Below are 22,495 nucleotides of genomic sequence, written 5' to 3'. Positions count from 1 at the left end.
AAAGGGAAAGAAAAGCTACATATGGTACATGCCTGTCAGTGCCAGACTCAAGAAGCAGAGGCGGGAAGATCTCAAATTTGAAGCCCATCTGGGCTCTATAATGAGATCCCATTTCCAAACAGTGTTTTTTTTTTTTTTTTTTTTTGTTCTTCTGCGACCAGCCCTCATGTAGCCCAGGATGGCAGTGAACTTGCCATGGGGATAACCTTTATTCATCCTGCTTCAGCCCCACCTCCTCAGAGCTAGGCTGCTGCACCACATTATTTTGTTTGGTTGGTTGGTTTTGATTTTTTTCAAGATAGAGTTTCTCTATGAAGCCCTGGCTGTCCTGGAATTCAGTATGTAGACCAGATTAGCCTCAAACTCAGAGATCAGCCTGCCTTTGCCTCCTGAGCACTGGGATTACAGGCATGTGTTGCCATGGCCAGTGTCCAACACATGATTTTGTGAGTGTCTGCACCTGCATATGCATTGATGTGTGCACACGCATGCAGAGGACAGAAGTAGGCATTGAGAACTTTCTTCATTCATTTGCCATCTCCTGTATTTTTTTTTCTTTCTTTTTTTTTTTTTTTTTTTTTCCCTTTTTAAGAAAATCTCCAGGGCTGCAGAGATGGCTCAGCGGTTAAGAGCACTGGCTGCTCTTCCAGAGTTCCTGAGTTCAAATCCCAGCAACCACAAGGTGGCTTACAACGATCTGTAATGGGATCTGATGCCCTCTTCTGGTGTGTCTGAAGACAGCTACAGTGTACTCAGGTATATAAAATAAACAAATCTTAGGAAAAGAAAAAAGAAAATCTTCGGTGTTCATGTGAGTATTGGTGGGTATACACTGTGCATGTGAGGGGATCAGAGGACACACCACGGAGCATGTGAGGGGATCAGAGGACACACCGCGGTGCATGTGAGGGGATCAGAGGACACACCGCGGTGCATGTGAGGGGATCAGAGGACAACCTCAGCTGGTGTTCTTTGCCTTCCATCTTGTTTAAGGGTAGGATCTTGCCTGCTGCTGCCTATGACAGGTTGGCTGCCCTTGAGCTCACAGGGACTCACCTGTGTCTGCCCTATCTCACAGGAAGAGTGCCAATACACGTGAGTGCTACTGTGCTGAGCTATGTGTCTGCTCTGGGGACTGAACTCAGGTCCCTAAGAGGTGACTTCTCCACTAATATCTCTTCAGCCCTCCAACTTCTTTAAGTTCACTTAGTGTGTGTGTGTGTGTGTGTGTGTGTGTGTGTGTGCGCGCATGTAGAGGTCAGGGGGTGGATGCTCGTGCCATGACACACTTGTAGGTCAAAGGACACTTGCAGGAATGTTTCCTACAGTGTGGATTCTGGGGACTGAACTTAGGTCATCATGTATGCTAGCAAGCGCTTAACTCACTCAGCCATCTCTCCTGTCCTATCTCTACCTTTACCTCATTTTCTTGAGACAGGGTCTTTCACTGAACCTGGAACTGGCTATGCTTGTTGGCCAACAAAACACACACACACACACAGACACACACACACACACACACAAAGGTTTTAAAAATTTTAAAAGAATTTGGGGCAGTAGTAGCATGTGCCTTTAAACCCAGCACTTGGAAGCAGAATCAGGCTGACCTCTGTGAGTATGAGGCCAGTCTGGGCTACAGAGCACTACACAGAAAATTTTTGTCTTGAAAAACAAACTAGTAAACAAATAACACCAACAAAAAAGGACTTCTGCACTTCTGTGGAAACCTTGTTTTTTCTAGACCACCTTGATCTTTGTCCAGCTGCAGATTAACCATAGAGCTGGATAGGTTGGGAGACACAAGCCCTTCTCCCCCTTGGGTCTGATGGACTGTGGAGCATCAGGGGATATAAATGTGGCTAAGTACCCATGGGGACAGGTTCCAAGGCACTACTGAGCACAGATGGCAAAGTGCAGAGCTCTGGCCTGTGTGTGCGGTGACTTGCACAGACCCTCATACTCTATTGCACTTTCTTCATCTTTTGCCAAGATGAGGATGGAGTCCGGGGCCCTGAGAATGCTGGCCAAGTGCTCTGCCTCTGAGCCACAGCCCAGCAGTAGACATTAAGCCACTGTCAGCTCACTTACAGCACTTAAGGAAAGGTGCACACATTCCTCTACTCTCTGGACTCAGCACAGCATTTTGCATGTGGCAAGGCCAAGTTGCCACTGGACCTTTTTAAAACCTGAGGCTCAGGGAGGCTTGCACTGCTAACTTACAGTTAATTGCATGTATGTTCTTGTGGAGCCCTTGGCGCTGACAGCCATGGGAGGTACACAAATGGGCAGAAAAGCAGTGGCGGTGGTGGTAGGCTAGGCACGGCGGGCCTGACAGCATCATCTTACCTTCTGCTTGTCTAAGATCTTCATGGCGTAGTGGTTCCCACTCTCCTTGTGCTTCACGAGCATCACTCGCCCAAAGGAGCCCGTGCCAAGGGTCTTGATTCTATCAAACTGATCCAACTGGGCTGTATTCTGTAGGTAAGGATGGGCGGGGTCAGGGCACCTCCCTACAGCCTTCTGAGCTGGGGAGTCCCCTGTGTCACCGGCAGAGGGGGCCCTGGGGAGTGGGTGGAGATGACCCAGGGGACATTCTTCCAGGCAGGGTGGCAGGGGCCAGATCCAGCCCTGGCCTGGGGCCCAGGAGCCGCTGGCAGCTGCACGGAGAGCAAGGGTATAGTGGGTGGGGGCCCAGCAATGCGAAGCAGGAGCACGGTGGGTATGTCAGACGGGAATGGGGCAGGGCTGGGGAGGGCACAGTGACCAAGCTGGGGCCCGTCACACGGTACTGCTTACCCTGCGGTGCTCACCTGAGAAGGGGTCTCCCATTTTTTCAGGAAATCTTCCTTGGCTTTGGCTAGGAACTCTTTCACTGAGGGAGAGAGACGAGAGTTAGGTGACGAGTCCTTGCTTCGAGGCACATCAAGTTTTTCCACTCTGGTGGAAAGTGGGAAACCAGCATCTGATATTTTACCCATGTCTTTGAGGGATCCCAGAGGCAGCTTGGGGCATTTTGATGGGGCTAGGGTCAACATCCCACTAATTACAGAGGTAGGTATCAGATTCTGGTACCATCTGAAGAGGGCACATGGGCACTTGGGAATACACGGGCCTGAGAGGCACACAGGCCAGCCCACCCCACTCTCCTCAGCACTGACAGACATTCCTTGGCCAGGGCTGTGCCAGCTGAGGTATTAATAGCCTCTGATCTGGCTATTGAAGCCAGGCCCTAGTGGAAGCCTGCGGGGCTAGTGTAGCAGGTGCCCTTGGTGGGCTCAGCTGTCACCTTGGCCCCTGCTGGCTCTGTGCCTGCTTTTGCTGAGGGGAGAATCCTCGCCCCTGAGCTGCTTCACTGGTACCACCTCCCTTCAGGCACACTCCTCCACAGGCGCCTGCAGCATTCTGAGGCCAGCACCTCATTTCCTAACGTAGAAGCTGTCCCTGGTGACTGGCTGGGGCACCCATTTCATTCTCTTATTTGATCTGTTTGACAACCTTCTTTACATCTGTTTTAACCACTTAATAAACAGTTCAGGAGAATGAGGCCTGCAGACAGTTCACTGTTGTGTGTAGCTAGTGAGAATCAGCTGGGGGACAGGCCTTCCGGGTGGGAACTCAGACTCTGTTGGACGGTGATGAACTGTGATCTTTTGACAACTCATCTCTCTGGGACTCAGTTTTCTACAGGAGCAACTGGAGACAAAACCATGATGACTTTGTAGGGTGCTGGTGGGGACAGAATCCTAACTCCACCCTGGCAAAAGAGCTGGAACAGTGGTCTGACACCAGGTTTATGGCATGGAAACGCCAGCCATTATCTCTAACGGTTAATCTTAGTTGGCACCTTAACTATATCTGGGACCAGCAGGGACCAGCAGTTAGGGCACACTGGTGAGGGGTTTTCTTAATTGGATTATCTGAGGTGGGAAGACGAGCCCTAAATCTGGGCCACACCTCCTGGCAACAGCCTACATCAAAGGACACGGAAGAAGGCAGTTCACCCTCACTCACACTGGAAGCTCATCTCCCCTGTTGCTGAGGCATTCAGTATCCAGTACAGACTGATGACCGCCGGCTGCCCAGGAATCCCCCAGGACTCCAGCACTCGACTGGGACTGAACGACTACCCAAACCATAGACTATGTGCCACTCTAATAAATCTCACATATACATACTCACTCTATCAGTTCTGTTCCCTGAGAGAAGTATATATGATTAATAGTCTCTCTTGATTTTTTTTTTTTTCTTTTGAGACAGGGTATCTCTCTACATAGCCCTGGCTGTCCTGGAACTCACTATGCATTGATTCTAGATTAGCTTCAAACTCACAGAGAACTATCTGCCTCTGCCTTTCCAGTGCTAGAATGAAAGGCTTGCACTACCACATCCAGCCCGTCTTGATTTTCGGAGATAGGATCTTACACTGTAGTCCAGTATGACATGGAACTCACTACAGAACCCAGGCCTTCTCTGAACTCAGAGTGGTCCTCCTGACTCAGGCTCACTAGTATGGAGATGCATATGAGCCACTACACCTAGACATTTGGGGTCACAGCAGAGGGGGGACGATGCCAAGAGGAGCAGGGTTAGAATGGCCCCACAGATTTAAAGTATCAAGATCCCAGGCAGGATTTTGAGTTCAAGGGTAGCCTAGGATATATAGCAAGAACCTGTACTGAAAGAATAAGAGACTGGAGCTGTAGTTCAGTGGTAGAGCACTTGCCAATATGCACAAGGCCTAGGTTCTATCCCTAGCATGACAACACAAAAGAATATACTGGGCCATAATCCCAGAATTAGGAGGCTAAGACAGAAGGATCTCACGTACAAGGGAGGCCTCTCAAAACCACAGCGTGCAAAGGAGGCGGTGGTGGACAGCAAGAGCAAGCACCTAACCCAGGAGCCCCACACTCACCTGCTGCCCGCCTCTCCCAGCAGAGTATGGCATGGGGGTTGGGTATCATGGGGCAAACTGGGGCCCATCAGTTCCCAGCCTGGATTCAGGGTGCTGACTGAGGCTTTAGTCCCCACAAAGTGCAGCGCAGGTAACCCAGGAAACGGACAGCCAGATGGGCCCAGAGGAACAGCTGTAGCCACAGCTGGAAGGTGACATCGTCCTCACACTCACTACTTTCCGACCCCAGATCCATCCCAGGCGGCCCTGGGTTCTATCTGCAATCTCCTCTTTGTTGGAGTGCCTCTTGGTAAGGTCTGGGGGTTGGGGAAGGAGCGGGTTGCCACGGAAGCATTTAAAGGCACCTGCTCCCAGCTGGCCAAGGTCTGCAGAGGCTGTCCTTGACAGGGAGAGGTAGGCAGGTTCTCTGGAGGGTCTCTCTGGTTGGCCTGCCCTTCCAAGGATGCCCATGGCTCCCAGAATGCCTCCCCAGTGAAACAGTCTGCACAAGGGTCCATGCACCCAGAGTACTGCCCACAGGCAGAGGTGAAGGAGTTAAGGCCCAGGCCCACGCAACAGGCACCAGCTCTCCAGAGGTTTAAGAAAGCCCCGGAGCTTGTTAATTAGCTGAAAGAGCGGCGGGGAAGGAGAGCCAGGGTGGAGAACAGTAGCAAAACCCACTTATCTTCTCCTCCGAGTTTCCTCTCAACACAGAGCCCCCAAATCCTGTTACCCCTGAGAGAAATGGGCACATTTGGTTCTGTCTTGCTCCTCTGCAGGGGTGGAGAGGGGAACGGCATCCCAGGATGTCCTTGGCCTCCGTCAAACCTTGCCCTGTGCTTGGCTCTGTTCTCAGCCATGAATGTCCAAACCGGAAATGAATGGCTAAACTTGAGTGGGGGAGGGGAAGGTAGCTTTAATCATCATCTTCCTTCTTTCCAGGCTCCCCAAAGCTAAAGGCTCTGCAGCAGCCTTCCTGGGGCTGCCTGGCACTCATAGATGCCTGCCACCAACAGGAAGTGGACAAAGAGGGTAGCCCACAGCTGCTAGCTGGTAGAGCCTGCAGCCCTGCCCACGTCTCTCATTTGAAAGGGAAGGGGGCTATTGGCCTCCACTCTCTGGATTTGATGTGCTATGAAAACCCCAGACACCTCTAGGAAAGCCAATGCCACAGCAAGATGTGGAAATCACCTTGGATTCAGATATGGGGTCACAGCAGCAGGCAAGAGTGTACTGCACTATACCCCCAGGTTGAGGGGGACCCCCCAACACTAGGTTCCCTCTGTCTCCAGGCAGGGTTCAGGGTATCAAGCAAACTCTACTGTACCCAGGTCTAAGGAGGACCTATCTTTCTTCTGGGCTGAATCCCAAAGCTGGGTGGGACTGTCCCAGCTGGAGCCCTACTCCAGGTAGACCATCTGCTTTGGTCTGAAATGGACCATTCATCCCCTTGTTCTTCTTTCTCAGGTTCCTTAGCCCAGGATTTTAGGAATGGAGGCATTTCCAGGGATACTCAAGGGTTCACAGACTACTCCTCTCCACCTGCTCTCCTAAGCCCCCATCACAGCCCCTCCCTGACTTAAGGGGCAGACAGTGTCTAGGAAGTTGCTATAACAACAGGGCTCAGCCTCACCATCGTTGGAGCTGGAAGCCATCACTCAGTCTTTCTCAGGGCACTAGCACTACGGTGGCTGGGAAGCCTCATAAGATCTGCTGTACCAGTTTGGCTGCCAGTCCTGGGGGGAAGCCCTGCCTGTAGAGGGAGCCAGGGAGTAATAGGGTGGGAACAGGAAGAGAAACTCAACCTGCAGACTAATGGGTGCAGGGAAGGGGCAGATAGAACCCTTCAAACTTCTGTTGGCCTGACTGGGCAAAAGGCAAAGCTGCCTGGGAAGACCCTCTTGGGCACCCATACAACTGCCGATGATAGCAAGGGTTTGACCCTTTTGAGCTGCTATAGGATGTTAGAAGGCAACAATTCTTTCCATCTAGAAATGTCCTGAGCATGTCTTCCCTCAGTGACTGGATCAGTTTGTCTTGGGGACTTCTTCAGGGCTCCCTCTTACCACGCCTGCCACTCTCCCTGTGGGTCAACTCCCTGGGGTATAGACTGGCCAAGCTCTGAGCCCCACTTGGCTGTTAGCCTCCTGAGGTCTGACCTTTCCCTCTGTCCTCTAGGCTTCTCACCCTGGCCCCTGTCGACATCTATGTCATTTAAGGGTGAGTCTCCCTTCCCTTCTACACTGGGCTGCTTCTAGATTCTTGCCCCCTTTCTTGGTTAAGGAGACAGCAGACCCTGTCCCCCCCCCCCCCAGCATTTCGATGGCAGTGCAGTGGGCTGCAAGATGCCAGTTTGGTGCCTCAGAAGACTTGGGCATCTTCCTGGCCTCAGTGGGGCAGACAGATGTGTGGCAGATGAAGTGCAGGTGCCCTCTGCAGGCTGGTGTGGCTACTGCCCGGCTTTACCTCTTCCTCCAAAGAGCAGCTTCCGAGACAAGAGAGACCCCCTTTCTCACCCTGTTCCTCTCTAGGGGTGGAGGGATGACTCCAAAGTCTGACTAGGTCTCAGGGGCAGAACACAAAGTCACCCTGAATATGTCTTAACATCCAGTTGTATACATAGATGCTGTGTGGTACTAGGTAGGAGTTGAACCTAGGGCCTTGCACATGCTATGCAAGTACTGTACCACTGAGCAGGGTCTCCAACTCTTATTTACTTTTTATTTTGGATAGCTTCTCCTTAACTTGCCCAGACTCTCTCAGAATTTAAGACTCTCTTTGTCAAGCTGTCCAAGTAGCTGGGATGACAAGCCTGTACCAGAGACTACAACAGGCTTAGCAATCTCGGGCAGGAATAGCTTAGGACCTATGGGCAGAAATGAGCAAAGTGTTTATTATCGCTTTTAAAGGCTGTCTCTTTGGTGGCCCAGGTTTGCCTCAAACTCAGGTCCTTCTGCATCACAGGCCCGTCCTTGCTAGTTAGAGGCTTGAGGCACTGTCCCTCTTTCTTTCTTTTTTAAATGTTTCTATACATTTACTGTGTGTGTACACACACTCTCGTGGAGGTCAGAGAACAACTCGGAGGGGTCAGCTCTCTCTCTCCATCATGGAGGAAGACAACTCAGACAACAGGCTTCATAGCAAACATCTTTACCTGAGGGCCATCCTGTAGATTTTTGTATTTTGATAGAAGGTTTTGCTGTTACCCAAGCTAGTCTTAAACTTTTGGGCTTAAGCAATCTTTTGGCCTTAGCCTCTCAGGTTGCTGGTAGTGTCAATATACACTATTATGGGGTTTGTTTTATCATTTTAAGAAAATATGACTGGGGTTTAACTCCTGCCGATGCGTTAAAGGCTAGACATGGTGGTGAAAGCCTTTAATCCCAGCACTTGGGAAGCTGAGGCAGGCGGATCTCTGAGAGTTTGAGGCCAGCCTGGTCTACATTTCAAGTTTCAGGCCAAGAGGAGCTATATAGTGAGATTCTGTCTTTAAAAACCAAAACAAACCAAAGAATGTCTGAGCTGAGATATGCCAGGGTCTAGGAGATGCGCTGGTCAGCAGATCTGGATGTGAATTCTGCCTGTGTGTTGTCATCGGTGTCAAACTCAGATGGCTCATCTGGACAGACATTATCAAAGTAAGTACGTCTATGGAGACCATTTAACCAAGCCCTCCCGGATGCATGGAGCTCATCCGTCCGACCGAACCGACTCTCAGACTCTGCTCTTTCTCTTGGGCTCTCCCCTCCTCTGTGGCTTCGTGCCTGTTGTGAGTGTCTGATGTGCTTAAAGCTTTCCTAGCACTGTGCTCAGCTTTCAGAGGGGCCACTGCAGCATTCAGTCCACTGGGCACCATCTACCTCCTGGTGGGCCTCACCTGCCAAGGGGGCTGGCCCTTCTCCTTCTGCCTGGGGCCCTCCAAGCTCAAGCCCAAGACCTTTTTGGGCATGACCCACCTGCTCCTCTGTCATCAAGCCCTCAACTACAAGCACTTGCCTCTCTGTCCCCCGCCCATCCGTGAAATGCCAGGCCTCTTAAGGCTGCTCGGCTGGGCTGAGCTCTGCTGGTTGAAAGTGGGGGGGAGGGGCAGAAAGTTCTTGGGCTTCTTCAGTGGCATTCTGGGGACTCAGACACTGAGAAGGGCAGAGCTGATCAAACCCTCCTTTTTGGGTAACTGGAAGCGGTTCTCAGCTGCAGTACAGCTTTAGCTTGGAGTGACACCACTTTGAGACATGAAGTACTGGGGGACAGGGCCCTTTCTGAAGTAATTTCAAATATAGAATCACTTTTTTTCCCTGGCTGGAAATTCAGCATTTTTTTTTGGGGGGGGGGGGATATACCTCCCTCTGGGTGAGCTCTCGGTATGCACAAAATCCATCTGTCTTAAGCAAACCAAATCATTAGCTGTCACCTATTGCTGGATGGCATCACCCCAATCCGTGCCATTCTTCTGACCATCCCAATTCAGTGGAATGAGCCTTTGCTATTCATTTCATCCTCAGCTTCAAGCCAGCCCCAGGGACTGGGTGAACGACAGAACCGCAGTTGTGAAACGACCATTTATTGAGGGGCCTTCCAACGAACCCAGACCTCAGGGCAGGCCAGGAGGGTGCTCTGCCGCTTTACCTCACCCGCAACCCAAGAAAAAGGACAGACGCAATGGCTCTGAGCAAGACCAGCTCGAACCTGGATATGGAAGCACAGAAGCAGCTCTCTAGGTTCATAAACAGTCTGCCACCCCAGCCGGGGCCAGACGAATGCACGGAGGAGGTGGAGTGACAGGATGAGAGGGGCAGAGAGACCCAGAAAGATCTTGTCCCCCATGCCAAGTGACACAGAAGGGAAAAACAATGCAGGAGGTGGCCCTGGGAAATGCTCATAGGGTAGGGGGGGCTTGGAGGTGGGAGCTGTGATGAGGTGAATCGGGCAGGGGTAGGAGAAAGATGGCGGGGGCTGGAGGGGGAGGGGTGTGGTCACCAAGTGGCCAAGGTCCCTGCAGCGTGGACCCCACAGCACTCCCGAGACTGGCAGGAGCCTGGATCAGGGTCAGGCATTGGGGCGCTGTGTGGGAGAGGTAAGTGACGAAGTGGGAGAGGGGTATAGAATCTGGAGAAAGGGACTAGGAGAAGAGGGGGTGGGGTGGTGACGGGGCCTCATCTGGGGCCCCGGCGGTCATACATGCAATGGTTGGCAGTGACAGCTGGGTGGGGGGGCACGGCCTTTGCAGTGGGGGATGGTAGGCCATGGGCACCGGGGCCCCTACTGGGGGCGAGGTACCTCTGCGGTGATCGGACCCCAACGTGGACAGGCAGCGGGCAGGGGTGCAGGCAGACAAGATTGGGGGGGCATATGGGGGAGGGGCCATGCAGTGATGGGCATTGCGCGGGCAGGCCGCACGCAGCGAAGATCAGGGTGACGGCAGGGCACTCACCGCTCTCCTGCTCGCTGCCCTTCTTGGCGGCGGCGGCGTTGCCCATCGCGGCGGCGTCGCGGCCGGGGCCAGTCCCGGAGCTGCGACGCGGCGGGTGCTAAGGTGGCCGGCGGCCCCGGAGCGCGCTGGGCAGCGGAGGCGGCGGCCCCTGGGGCTGGCTGCGCTGGCTGCGGCGCCACGACCCCCGCCCAGCCCCTGCTTCCCGCGTCTCTCTGCGCCCGCCCGCGGGGGAGCCTCAGCCCAAGTCCTCTGTCCGTGACGCCCCCGCAGCCCACCGCCCATTGGTTCAGGTCTCCCTGACTGACAGCCCCACGCCGCTGTCCATTGGCCCTCCGGAAGCCTCCCGCGCCACCATAGGCTCCTGGATGAGTGACGCGAGTAGCAGACTCTCCGCCACTCACGAGCTCGTGTGGCCGCAGTCGGGCGGGCGAACGCACCTGATTGGCCGAGAAGCCCGAGAGAGCTTGGGGCTGCCCCTGAGAAGCCGTCGATTGGCGGAGACGGGCGGCCCCGGCGGGTGTCAGTCCCGGGGTGAGAGGGCGGGGCAGAGGCTCAGGCTGCGGCCCGGGCAGCGGGCGGGGCGGAGGCTGCGGCGGCGGTGGCTGGGTGGCTGGCGCTGCGAGGTGCGGGAGGCGGCCCGGCGGACGCCCGTGCGGCACTGTGCGCGCTGCAGTCGCCCGCCCCTGCCCAGTGCGGCAGCGGCCACGGGCCAGAGGAGGTTGACGCCACGACGGGCCGGCGCAGCGGCTGTCCACCTGCCAGCGGGGGGAGGGGCGGGCTGGCGCCGCGGGTCAAGGGTCGCCGGGCGCCGTTCCGTGTCATTCATAAGGCCTGACACTGGGCAGCCGTGACCCAACTAGCTCGGGGTCCGCTTTGGTTTGCTCGCGACACAACCGGAGCTGCAAGGGGATGTTGGACCCAGAACTGAGGGCGGGCTGGGAGGAGACTCAGAGTATCCACTCTTTGCTAAGGCTCAACCCTAGGCCCCTGAAAAGTAGTAACAACGGACGCCACAAGTACTTTACTTCTCGTACTTAGCACGTTGGGCCTGCCATACTCCCATTTTATGGAGGCTCGGTCAGACTAGTTTCTTGCTCTTAACTAATCTCCATTGCCAGTGTAACCTGCCCCCTGTGGGCAGGAGGAGAGCCGGTCTCCTTCCTTCTGGATGCTCATCTTTAAATTTTATTTGTATGCAATGCTGGGGATTGAACGCGATGCATACTCCCTGCTAAGTAAGCATTGTACCACTGAACTAGAACCTCAAGGCATGTTCTTTCAAGTCTGCACTGTCAGGACGTGGTCCGTTTCCCACCATGCCAGTGACACCAGGGGCCAGAGCACTCTGCTGGAGGGGTCTCCTGCACACTAGGTTGATATCAGAATCCCCACCCTCACACACTGGATGCTGGTACTCTTCCATCTGTCGGCTGCCTGGAACAACACAAATATCTCCAGATACTGCTAAATATACTCTTGGAAACAAAATTATCCCCACCCTCATCAGAGCTCTGTAATAGAGGGTGGCCAGGGTGGATGGTGCTGAGTGGACAATGAGCTACCTCTCCTGGACTCCAAAGGGTAGTTGACTCTGAGGTACATATACCCATAGACTCACTGCTCAACAGTGCACACCCAGGTTCTAAGCCAGCAACTATATGTACTCCTGCTACTAGGTCAGCTGCAGTCCCCTAGGGGGAAAGTACCCTGCCAGAAAGCACAGTTCCTCTCGATTATGAGAGCTGGCTGAACAAATACTCCATCTCTGATTTGGGGAGTTTTGCCACAGCTAAATGAAATTATCTAAATTGTGGCAGTGTGTGTCCTTGGGTCACAATGTTGCTCTATGCTTGTGGGTCAAGGTCAGAGTGAGAAAAAAAATCACTGGCCGTCATCTATTGAACAGCTGGCATACTTAAGCTTGGACAAAACAAAACCAAAATAATAAAAAAAAAAAAATTGGGCAAAGAAAAATCGGCTTTGACCCTCCTCAGGTTGTGGTGCAAACTGTACAACCAGTTGAAACTGAAATCAGGGGAGCAAGCAAAGGGAGAAGGTCCAGCCACTGTAAGGACACGGAGTTACTCATGACATGAAAATGACAAAGCTGTTCAGCCACAGGAGGACAACAAAGAAACAGCATATCACAAAGGTTTTTACAGGCACCAGATGACTTAAGAGCACTGGCTGCTTTTTGGAGAATGGGTTCAATTCCCAGCTCCCCACATGGAGATTCACAGCCACTTCTAGAAGCTCCAAAGCCCTCTTCTGGTCTCTGCAGACACCAGGCGCTCAAGGTACACAGGCAAAATACCCAAAACACATAAAAAAAAAGTTTTAGGGAGGCAGAGGCAGGTGGATTTCTGAGTTCGAGGCCAGCCTGGTCTACAAAGTAAGTTCCAGGACAGCCAGGGCTACACAGAGAAACCCTGTCTTGAAAAACAAAAAAGAAACAAAAAAAAAGTTTTAATCCAGGCAAGGTAGGATATGCAATTAATCCTAGCACATGGAGGCAGAGGCAAGTAGATTTCTGAGTTTGAAGCCAGCCTGGTCTCAGATCAAGTTCCAGGATAGCTAGAGAAACTATTTCAAAAAAAAAAAAAAACCTAAAAAACAGTGTTCCAGTAGCAGCCTTTGGATGAAGACATAGAACTCTCAGCTCCTCCTGCACCATGCCTTCCTGGATACTGCCATGCTCCTGCCTTGATGATAATGGACTGAACCTCTGAACAGGGTTCCCAGACTGCCCTTTGAGAATAAAACGGGAGGCCAGAACCAAAGTCTTTTGGATGAAGCACCACAAATGACCACACACTAACCCCTTTGGCTGCCTTTGTTCCCAAGGCAGGGATCATCCCAGCATGGGAAGGACAGACCTCCCTCCCTCCCTCCCTCCCTCCCACCCTCCCTCCTTTTGACCCATTTTCCACCATACACTCAATAAAGTAAAATAAATGAACGAAAAAAAAAAAACCTAAAAAACAAAAGAACAAACCAACCCCTCCCTCCCATAAAACAAAAACCCCCAAACAACAAAACCGCCACCACCAATAAACCCTAAAAAAAAAAAAAAAAACACAAAAAACATTAAGCAGGGCAGTGGTGGTGCATGCCTTTAATCCCAGCACTTGGGAGGCAGAGGCAGGCAGATTTCTGAGTTCAAGGCCAGCCTGGTCTACAAAGTGAGTTCTATCTAGGACAGCCAGGGCTATACAGAGAAACCCTGTCTGGAAAAACAACAACAAAAATTCAACATTAAAACAACCCTTTTCCAGGTATCCTATCATTCGAGGCAGAGGCAGAGGCAGGTGGATCTCTGGTCTACCGAGTGAATCCCAGGCCTGCTATGTGTGAGTGGACGGATGGGGGGGGGGGGGGGGAGAAAAAAGCAGAACAATCTAGATGAAGTGTTTTTATTCTTAAGACAACCAAAACTTTTAATATAAAACCTTTTAATATACACACTGCAATCACAATAGCATACATGTAGCAGCAAGGGAACCAAGGGCTTAGGGTAGAAATGGATGGAATGGGAATTTTTCAGGTCAGCCTGCCAAATACCTCCTTTATCCCAGAGTATTTGGGTATAGCATGAGAATGAACATGTGGTCAAAGCAAACCCTGACGACTCCATGGGGCCAGAATGCATGAAGCAGGACCTCCAATATACCTCCTACCCATGGCAATCCTTTCAGAAAGCCTGGCTCAGTCAGGAGATGAAAAGGTGGCTGTGACCAAAGTACCTGACATCCCTCATTGCCCTGGAGAGCTCACTTTTGGGGAGTTTTGTAGTACTAGTTAGACCAAATGTCCTAGACACTCTGAAAGGACAGCCATTGTATCGAGCTGGCCTTCTAACCAGGACTCCTTCCTTGCCTGAGTCCCCAAGAACTAGAGTTGATAGGAGTGATAACCTCTGGCCAACGCTAGCCAGACACTACCCAAGCAAGCCTCACGGCAGGTGGTGTTCAGAAAGCATCTCATAGAAACTGATAATATATAAGGAAAAATGACGCATAGAATGAGCAACACAAGTACCTGCTTTTTAGAGGTCAGTAGGTCATAAGTGAGATGATTCTTCTGGACCTGGAAAGAGATTGGGGCCCCCTTTTTTTTTTCCTTGGAGCTGACAGGTCTGGAGACAGCTGGTGGTCCCCAAATCCTTGAGATGACCAAGCATGTCTGACTGAGGACTTGTAGGTTCCCTCCAGGTGTGCAAGGAGACTGCTATGGTCCTACTGAGCTCTACCTGGCCCCCCCCAGTCAGATGCAATCCATGGAGTTCTCAGGGAGAAGGCCTGGGATGCAACTAGGGAGGCCCAGGCTTTTAACAGGAGTGCAACTGAGGGAAAGGCCGAAGTCCACATTGGGGTCCTGGTTTTCTATAGCTTCCAGACTGTCTGGATTGTTGTCCCAGTTGATATGGAACCGGGTCACCCTGGGGTTAGAGGCCAAGATGTTCCGCTGTAGCTGTAGTAAGAAGAAGAATGTCAGCCCCTATCACCTAAGTGTTCATTATTCCCTCAGACCTCCACTTTGAGGCTGAAAGCAGACTCAAGCGCCCCTGTTGCTCATATGCAGAACCCTAGAGATGCTGTACACTCTGGGTAGGAATAGGGACTTCTCATCCTGGTTTTGCTTAGCTTTGTTCATTTGGTTTTGGGTTGTTTTGTTTTGAGAGAGGGTCTCAACTATGTAGCCCTGGTTGGCCTGTAACTATAGATGAGGATGGCCTTAAACACATCTGATCTGCCTATATCACCAAGTGCTTTACCCCCCCTCCCCGAGTACTGGGGTTAGAGATATGTATTACCATGCCTGGCTTATTTGATTTTTAAAAAAAACTTTGTATATGGGTGTTTGGTTGTAAATATGTCTATGTCACATATGTGTACCTGGTGCCTTTGGAGGCCAGAAGAAGGCATAGATTCCCTAAAACTGGAGTCAAAGTTGGTTATGTGCCACCATGTGGGTGCTGGAAATTGAACCTGGGTTCTCTGAAAGAGCACTGAGTCATCTCTCCAGCCCATTCACTTTATATGCCTGATCCCTGTGGAAGTCAGAAGAAGGCATAGATTCCCCTGGAATTGAAATTACAGGTGGCTGTGAGCTACCAACGTGGATGTTAGGAATCAAACACAGGTTCTCTGTAAGAGCAGCCAGTGCTCCTAACCATTGAGCTATCTCTCAGGTGCTCCCCAACCCCCACACACCTGGAAACAGGGTCTTGCTATGTAGCCTAGGTTGGTCTGGAACTCATTATGTAGATGAGGCTGGCCTCTAACTTATGATACTCCAGGCTCAACTTTCTGAGGGCTGGGGTACTGAGATCAGTATGCTCCATTGGTCCTAGCTGTAGTCCTCATTCTGTTAGGCATGCCTCCAGAAGAAAAGACTTACTATATTCTAGTTCTAGCTTAGCACCGCAGAGACAGCATGACCTGTTAACCTTGACTGATCTTGGCTCCCCCCCCCCAAACTGTATGGGAACTGGCCTGTCTAAAGCAGAAAGTGCAGAGACAGGCCCCACCTGAGAGAAGTCTGGCTTTGGGGGTGGGTTCTCTCGAAGCTCTGGGTTTGGGTACTCATTGTTGACATAGTAGCCCACACGGATGAACTCTTGTCCATGGTAGGTGCAGGTGATGAGAACCACAGTCACACCCACGGCGTCCGTCTCAGGAATGAGGGATGGGTTTGGGGCATCAGCCTAGGGAGACATAGTCTGCGTTTTAGCACTGCCAATCATGCCCAAATGTCATTAACACAGACTACCAACCAAGTGGGGCTAAACAAACTGATTATACAGATGACTATAAAGAGATCCTGAATTTGATTTAGCAGCATGCTTGCAGAGCCTGTCTTCCATCCTTAGTTCCTAGTAATAACAACAACAATAAGAAATTAAAAACTGTTTGAACTTGATTAGGAGACACAGGTGTTCAGGTGGACTATGATGTACAAGGTGACTGACGACGTGATGGAGCTGGTCAGGTGACCTGCCGTATCAGGGGCCTGGGAAAGAGCAGTGCTTAGCAGGAGGTAAGGTCTGAAAAGACTGGCAGCATATGGAGGGCTGTAGCAGAAGTAAGGAGGCCAGGCAGGAGTCAGCCTGGAGGGGCAGTAGCCTAAACCTAGCAGCAGAGAAGAGTCACAGATCAGGGGTATTTGGTTTTGGATGGAATGGCTATGTCAGCACAATAAGAAACCCATACAAATGAAAACACAGACCCTTAACCAAAACCACCACACAGCTGAGCATTATCAATGGCCCCTGTTAAATGACCAAGCTGCATGCTCTGGAAGTAGGTCTTGGCTGTGAGCACAGGGCTCAGTAGGCTTGATAGGTAGGAGTGTGTGAGGGCGGGTAGCTTGGACTAGGGAATGCAGTGGGAAGGAGGTGATGGATGGTCACCTTGGACATAGCACTACTTGGAAGTCACAGCCTGTCTTTGTATTCACTGGTGCTGAGTTTACAAATCTGGCAACTTGATACATCTAGAAACTTCAAAATCGACAACTATAGTACTTTCATAATTGCTTACAGACATGTAGAGAACAAGGCAAGACCCTTTGCTCAGGTTCCAACATGGGGCCAAACTAGGGGCTACTTGGCCTTCTTGGTTCAGCTTTCAATACAGAGCACAAAGACCTTTTGGTTTCTTATGGTGATCTTGGGTTCCTGTCTGTCAGGATGTGAACAGTTTTGCTATACATTCCAGCTACCACAATATTTGTCTCTCCTGACCTAGACACATAAAGTCAAGAAACCATGAAGCCCCCTGGAACCTTTCTCTGCTACACTGCCAACAATCCCAGGGCAGAATATAAGCACTTAAGTTTTATATTCACTACCATCTTTATTACATATTCTTATAATTGCTCGTTAAGACAGGGTCTCACCAAAAAAAAAAAAAAAAAAAAAAAAAAAGAAAGACAAGACAGGGTCTCACTATATAGCCTTGGCTAGCCTCAAACTCATAGAGATTTGCCTGCCTCTGCCTCCTGAACACTCAGATTAAAAGTATACCACAATCTGTCTAACTGTTTGGTTTTCTCTCTCTCTCTCTCTTTCTTTTTGATTTTTTTCAAGACAGGGTTTCTCTGTATAGCCCTGGCTGTCCTGGAACTCACTCTGTAGACCAGGCTGGCCTCCAACTCAGAAATCCGCTTGGCCCTGCCTCCCAAGTGCTGGGATTAAAGGTGTGTGCCACCACTGCCCAGTTCTAATTGTTTTTTTAACAGCATCTGGTTGTGCACTCTAAGCTAGCCTTGAAGCTGAAGCAATCTTTCTACCTTAGCCTTCCATGTACTGAGATTACAAACAAGTACCACTAAACTCAGCTACCACCTTTAATAGAAACTGAGTATTTGATTCATTATGCATACAAATGTTTAGCTCACCGATGCCAAATGATTTATTGAGATGTCTTAAAAATCAATGAGTAAAGATTTACATCATATAGCAAATAACAAAATAAATAAGATCCCCAAATGAAATGCTATCTGGGTAAAAGCAACTTATGGAGAAAATCTGTGCTGGGTATTCTTTGTTCAGATATGGGTTAGTGCTTCTGGCTGAGTTCCTGAGTCAACCCTTATTAGTAAGGTATTTGAGACAAGGTCTTCCTGCATAGCTTAGGTTGGATCCAAACTGTTTGTGCTGGGTTATAAGTATATACTGCTGTGCCCAGCCCTGGCTGATGAACAAGTAACAAAGACTGTTTTTTTTTTTTTTTCTTTTTCGAAACAGGGTTTCTCTGTATAGCCCTGGCTGTCCTGGAACTCAGACCAGGCTGGCCTCGAACTCAGAAATCTGCCTGCCTCTGCCTCCTGAGTGCTGGGATTAAAGGCATGCGCCACCATGCCCGGCTGTAACAAAGACTCTTAATCCTTATTCTTTCTTGAGGGTTAATAGTTCAATATTCATGAATTTTATGGGTTTTATACAACTCCTGTGAACAGATCACAAATTAGTGGTCACTAAGAACTGTGACCCAGAGGTCCCCACCTCTGGGGAGGGGAAGGACATCTGATGAGTCTGGGTGAGTTCTGAGTGCTGGTCCTTTAAAAGATAGCTTTAATCAGACAGCTCCTGGCAGTCAATCGAGACATGTGGCTCAGACAGGCCTTGAACTTGTGGTCTTCCTGCCTCAACATCCGGAGTAGCTGGAATTACAGTAGTTGTGTCACCAGTCCAAGTTTAAGGATTTGAACTTAAACTTGACTGCCAAAACCAGTGTGTTTTCAGGTAAAAGAGGAAGGTTCTAGGCTTGGTGTGGCTCAGTAGTGGATGTCTAGTATGTCAGGTCCTGACTCCATCTCCAGCCTGAAACATTTCTGGAAATCAAGAGCTAAGGCAAAACTTACTTACCTGAAAGACGAACATATGCCTTCCTGCAGGGACAGGGCCCACCAGCACTGAATCTAGGATCTGATCAAACTCCTCACTCTCAGCTGAGCCCACATAAATGATCTTCCATTCCAGGTCTGCAAGAACATGGGGGATAAGGGAACTGAGGACTGAAATAACTGGAGAGCAAGGCAAGGGTCTTCTTGTCAGCATAGGCAAATCTGAATCTACTAGAAGGTCCTATGGACTGGTGTGTTTGCTGGGCTGTAGGCTCTGGCACCACAGTCCTGATTAAGAGCAAATATGAAGATCTACTTTAATGGAGACATTTTTCCTGTGGGCCTAACTTGGCTAAGTGACCTTGACTCTGGCCCTCCAGGGAAAATTAGGCCTCTCAGTAGCTGAGAGGAACCATATAGCAGAGGCTGACTTGAGTCCTGTGACATCAGCTTGTGAGGGAACAGCAGGGAGTTGGGCTACCTTGGTCTCTGGGTAGGAAGTGCCATCTCAATCTCTTTCACAGAAGGACTGGTGCCACCTAGTAGAGCAAATCCCTCGATAACTGGGGCAGGGTGGCAGATTCCAATCCAGCAGGAGAGCCAGGTGGCAGGAGGGGAAAGGCAAAGCTGCGGGGGGGGGGGGAACGACGACCAACTTGTCCCAAAGTTGTCCACATCTGGCACCAACTCATGCCTACTTGTGCACATTGTGGGACAGAGGCTCTGCCAGCAAATAGTGTGTGGCAAGGCATACCTCCAAAACCTGACTCTGTACTCCATCACTAAGGGGTTCAGTCCTGGAGTATACCCATAAGAGATCAAAGAAAAAGTACCTGGAGACCCTTCCTATTAATCCCAGGAGAGCCCTGGTACCCACAGCCTCTTGTAGGGGGGCCAAGTGTTACCAGGAGCAAGGTCATGCTAGTACAGAGAAGCTTGGCATCAGACCCAGAACTTATTTTAGGCTCTTTGAAATTACACAACCTCTAGCTCCAGCAGCTGGGGAAAGTTGCACAAGCTGAGATTTTCACAGAGAGCTCTTAGAAGCTGCCCGGCTCTTGGTCCAGTGTGGTACAGGCATCCAACACTGGAAGCACACAGATATCAGATCATACTATGGAGTTTGTCACCTAAACCATAAAGCTTTCCTTTATATATTCACTCCCTTGTTCCTTCACAATCCCACCTACATTTTTCTAGGTAACCCCATGCCCATGGTTCACCAGGTTCAAACTCCAGCCTCAGTACTTTGGGGAAATTATTTAGTTAATTTTAGTTATTTCATTTTTTAAAGTTTATTTTCTTATGTGCCTTTCCTTTTATTTTTTTGTGTATGGGTTTTTGCTTGCATGTGGGTCTATGTACCCTTTGGTGTCTGTACCCACAGAGGCCAGAAGATGGTGTTGGGTCTGCTGGAACTACAGGTACTGTAGGGGGTTGGTCTAGTGTTGCTTGTATTCAAATGCTAAATTCTGTACCCAGGATCTGGTTGCTTCATGTATACCAGCCTTTGTTGTGTAAACCTTGCTCCATGTTATCCCTGACTGGTTAATAAAGATGCCTACAGTTTGTAGCTGGGCAGAAGAGAGGAAGGAGGGCTTCAGGTCCTGGGCTTGGGGTCTCAGACAGGGAACATGGTGAGAGAGAAGTTACCATGAGATAGGTGGATCATGAGTGCATGACCATGAGGGCTGGCCTATTGGAGTAGGAGTGGCCAGGCAGAACATGGCAAGTTCTCAGTTATTGACAGGGAAGTAGACAAAATAACATAAAAGGTTGATATCTGCCCAGCTCTAAAAATTTTAAGCTTATTATAAATGTAAAGGTTTTTGTCTTTCATTTGAAAACTATATAGTCTAAGTGGGGTAGAAATCTCTAGAATAATATTTGCCACAACATTTGGCAGACCAACATGGGGTGACAACTTACTTATAATCCAAATTGAAATTTCAAATTTCCTGGATGAAAGGTATGTTGTCCCATTAAGATAGAAGTAGTTAATCACTATGTGGTGGATTGGGAACTAAACCTGGGTTCCCTGGAAGAGCAATCAGTGCTCTAACTGTGGAACAATCTTTCTAGCTATCCCTAGCTATTTATTTCTTAGGAGTACTGTTGATGGAACTTAAGGTATGTACATGGCAAAAAAAGTGCTGTACATCTGAGCCATGCTCCCAGACCCATGGATTTAGTTTTATAAAAAATGACACTCTAGAATCAATGATTCTGGAAGGACAAAAAAAGTATGCGACCCTTGCTTGACCTCACTTTCTAAGATGGCTCTGTCAAGCTCTACTTTCTTCAGGCCCCTTCCCCAGACCCCATGGTGTCACATATCCATGGTGCCACATATTCATACACTTAATTAATGTGTTGGAGGGAAGGCTAGGCAAAAAAAGAGTTTGGCACAGAAGAATCCCTTGTGTCCCCAAGGCACCTAACATTGCTTAGTCTAGGTCAATACTGTTGGTAAAATCTATTGAAAGGAAGACTGTAGTGTACACTGGAAGCACCTTCTTGACATGAGTCAGAAACAGATCCAAGAATTCACAGAAGACCACATAAATACTGACTGGCTACAATCAGAGCTGATCAAATCTTCTACAGAAACAGATGATGAAACAAGGGCCCATAAACTGCAATCATTTAAAATTTGATGATTTTTTTTCATATTTTTTTCCTTCAAAAGATAGACTGCACTGGTATATGCCTTTAATCTCAATATGTGAGACATAACTTTAAAAAAAAAAAAAGACAAAGTTGGCTTTTAGAATTGGCTCTGAGGGGCTGGAGAGATGGCTCAGTGGTTAAGAGCACTGACTGCTCTTCTGAAGGTCCTGAGTTCAAATCCCATCAACTACATGGTGGCTCACAACCATCCATAATGAGATCTGATGCCCTCTTCTGGTGCATCTGAAGACAGCTACAGTGTACTTAGATATAATAAATAAATCTTTAAAAAAAAAAAAAAAGAATTGGCTCTGAGGATTAAGGCCCTTAAGGCACTTGCCAGAAAATATAAAGACTCAGCTCAGTCACATGGTGGAAGGAGAGAAGTGACTGCAGCAGGTTGTCCCCTGACCTCTGCAAGCACTAGAACATACATACACATATGTAAAAACAAAGAAACAAATGACACAGTCTTCCTATGTAGTGTAGGCTGCCTAGAACTTATAACGCAACTGCAAGCCTTCCAAGTATTGGTGTGTATCTCTCACTGAATTTGGAGTTTACTTTGTCAGCTAGACTGGTAGCCAGTGAACCCTTGAGATCCACTTGTCTGTACCCCTTCATACTCCTCGGCTTGTATCTGAGTGCTGAACAGTCAAGCTCAGGTCCTTCCTGAACCATTTCCTCATACTGGGATGCAGTGTTTTGAACAGAGAGAAACTAAAAATTTCATTTCAGAATATACTCAGCTTTTAGTACCTGTAGGTTATATAACTATAAACTCAACCAACCAGACAGAAAATATTAGAAAAACAACCTGGGACTGGAGGAATAGCCCAGAGGTGGGATATTCATCTAGCACTCATGATGCCAGGGTTCCATCCCCACCACCACACACAAAAACAAGTTTGTACTGAACATGAATATGAACAACTTTCTTGTTGTTTATTCTCACATCATGTAGACCTGACTAGCCTATAACTCAGAGGATCCACCTCTTGAGTGCTGGAATTAAAGGCATTTCATGTATTCTTTTTTTTTTTTTTTTTTTTTTTTTTGTTGTCTATCTTTTTTCTTTTACAAATATATGTTCTTTGTTGTTTCCCTGTGAATTTCGGCTTGGCCAGACACTGTTTTCTTTCTTAAGTACT

The 22,495-nt window shown here is 49.4% G+C and overlaps 2 protein-coding genes across 4 annotated transcripts in view; both read right to left on the bottom strand.

Annotated features, from left to right (window-relative positions):
- Prkaca (protein kinase cAMP-activated catalytic subunit alpha) overlaps positions 1-10,575 on the bottom strand; it is a 23,777-nt gene extending 13,202 nt beyond the window's left edge. The window contains exons 1-3 of one of the 3 annotated variants that reach the window (XM_021219989.2): positions 10,326-10,575; positions 2,811-2,872; positions 2,347-2,475 (exon numbers count right to left, since the gene is read on the bottom strand). In XM_021219989.2, the coding sequence (XP_021075648.1) occupies positions 2,347-2,475; positions 2,811-2,872; positions 10,326-10,371 (237 nt within the window). In that variant the 5' untranslated portion in view covers positions 10,372-10,575. Of the gene's footprint in view, positions 1-2,346; positions 2,476-2,810; positions 2,873-4,915; positions 5,164-5,575; positions 5,701-10,325 lie in introns of those variants that run through there. The other 2 variants (XM_029532512.1, XM_029532513.1) reach the window with 2 other exon arrangements.
- A 3,149-nt stretch (positions 10,576-13,724) lies between these two features.
- Asf1b (anti-silencing function 1B histone chaperone) overlaps positions 13,725-22,495 on the bottom strand; it is a 14,943-nt gene continuing 6,172 nt past the window's right edge. Inside the window, exons 2-4 of the mRNA XM_021220184.1 lie at positions 18,697-18,812; positions 15,856-16,032; positions 13,725-14,795 (exon numbers count right to left, since the gene is read on the bottom strand). Coding sequence (XP_021075843.1) covers positions 14,589-14,795; positions 15,856-16,032; positions 18,697-18,812 — 500 coding nt within the window. The 3' untranslated portion in view covers positions 13,725-14,588. The remainder of the gene's footprint in view (positions 14,796-15,855; positions 16,033-18,696; positions 18,813-22,495) is intronic.

This window comes from Mus pahari, chromosome 20 (genome assembly GCF_900095145.1).
Source record: "Mus pahari chromosome 20, PAHARI_EIJ_v1.1, whole genome shotgun sequence".
NCBI classification, from domain to species: domain Eukaryota; kingdom Metazoa; phylum Chordata; class Mammalia; order Rodentia; family Muridae; genus Mus; species Mus pahari.
This window is presented reverse-complemented; position numbering and strand designations above follow the sequence as displayed.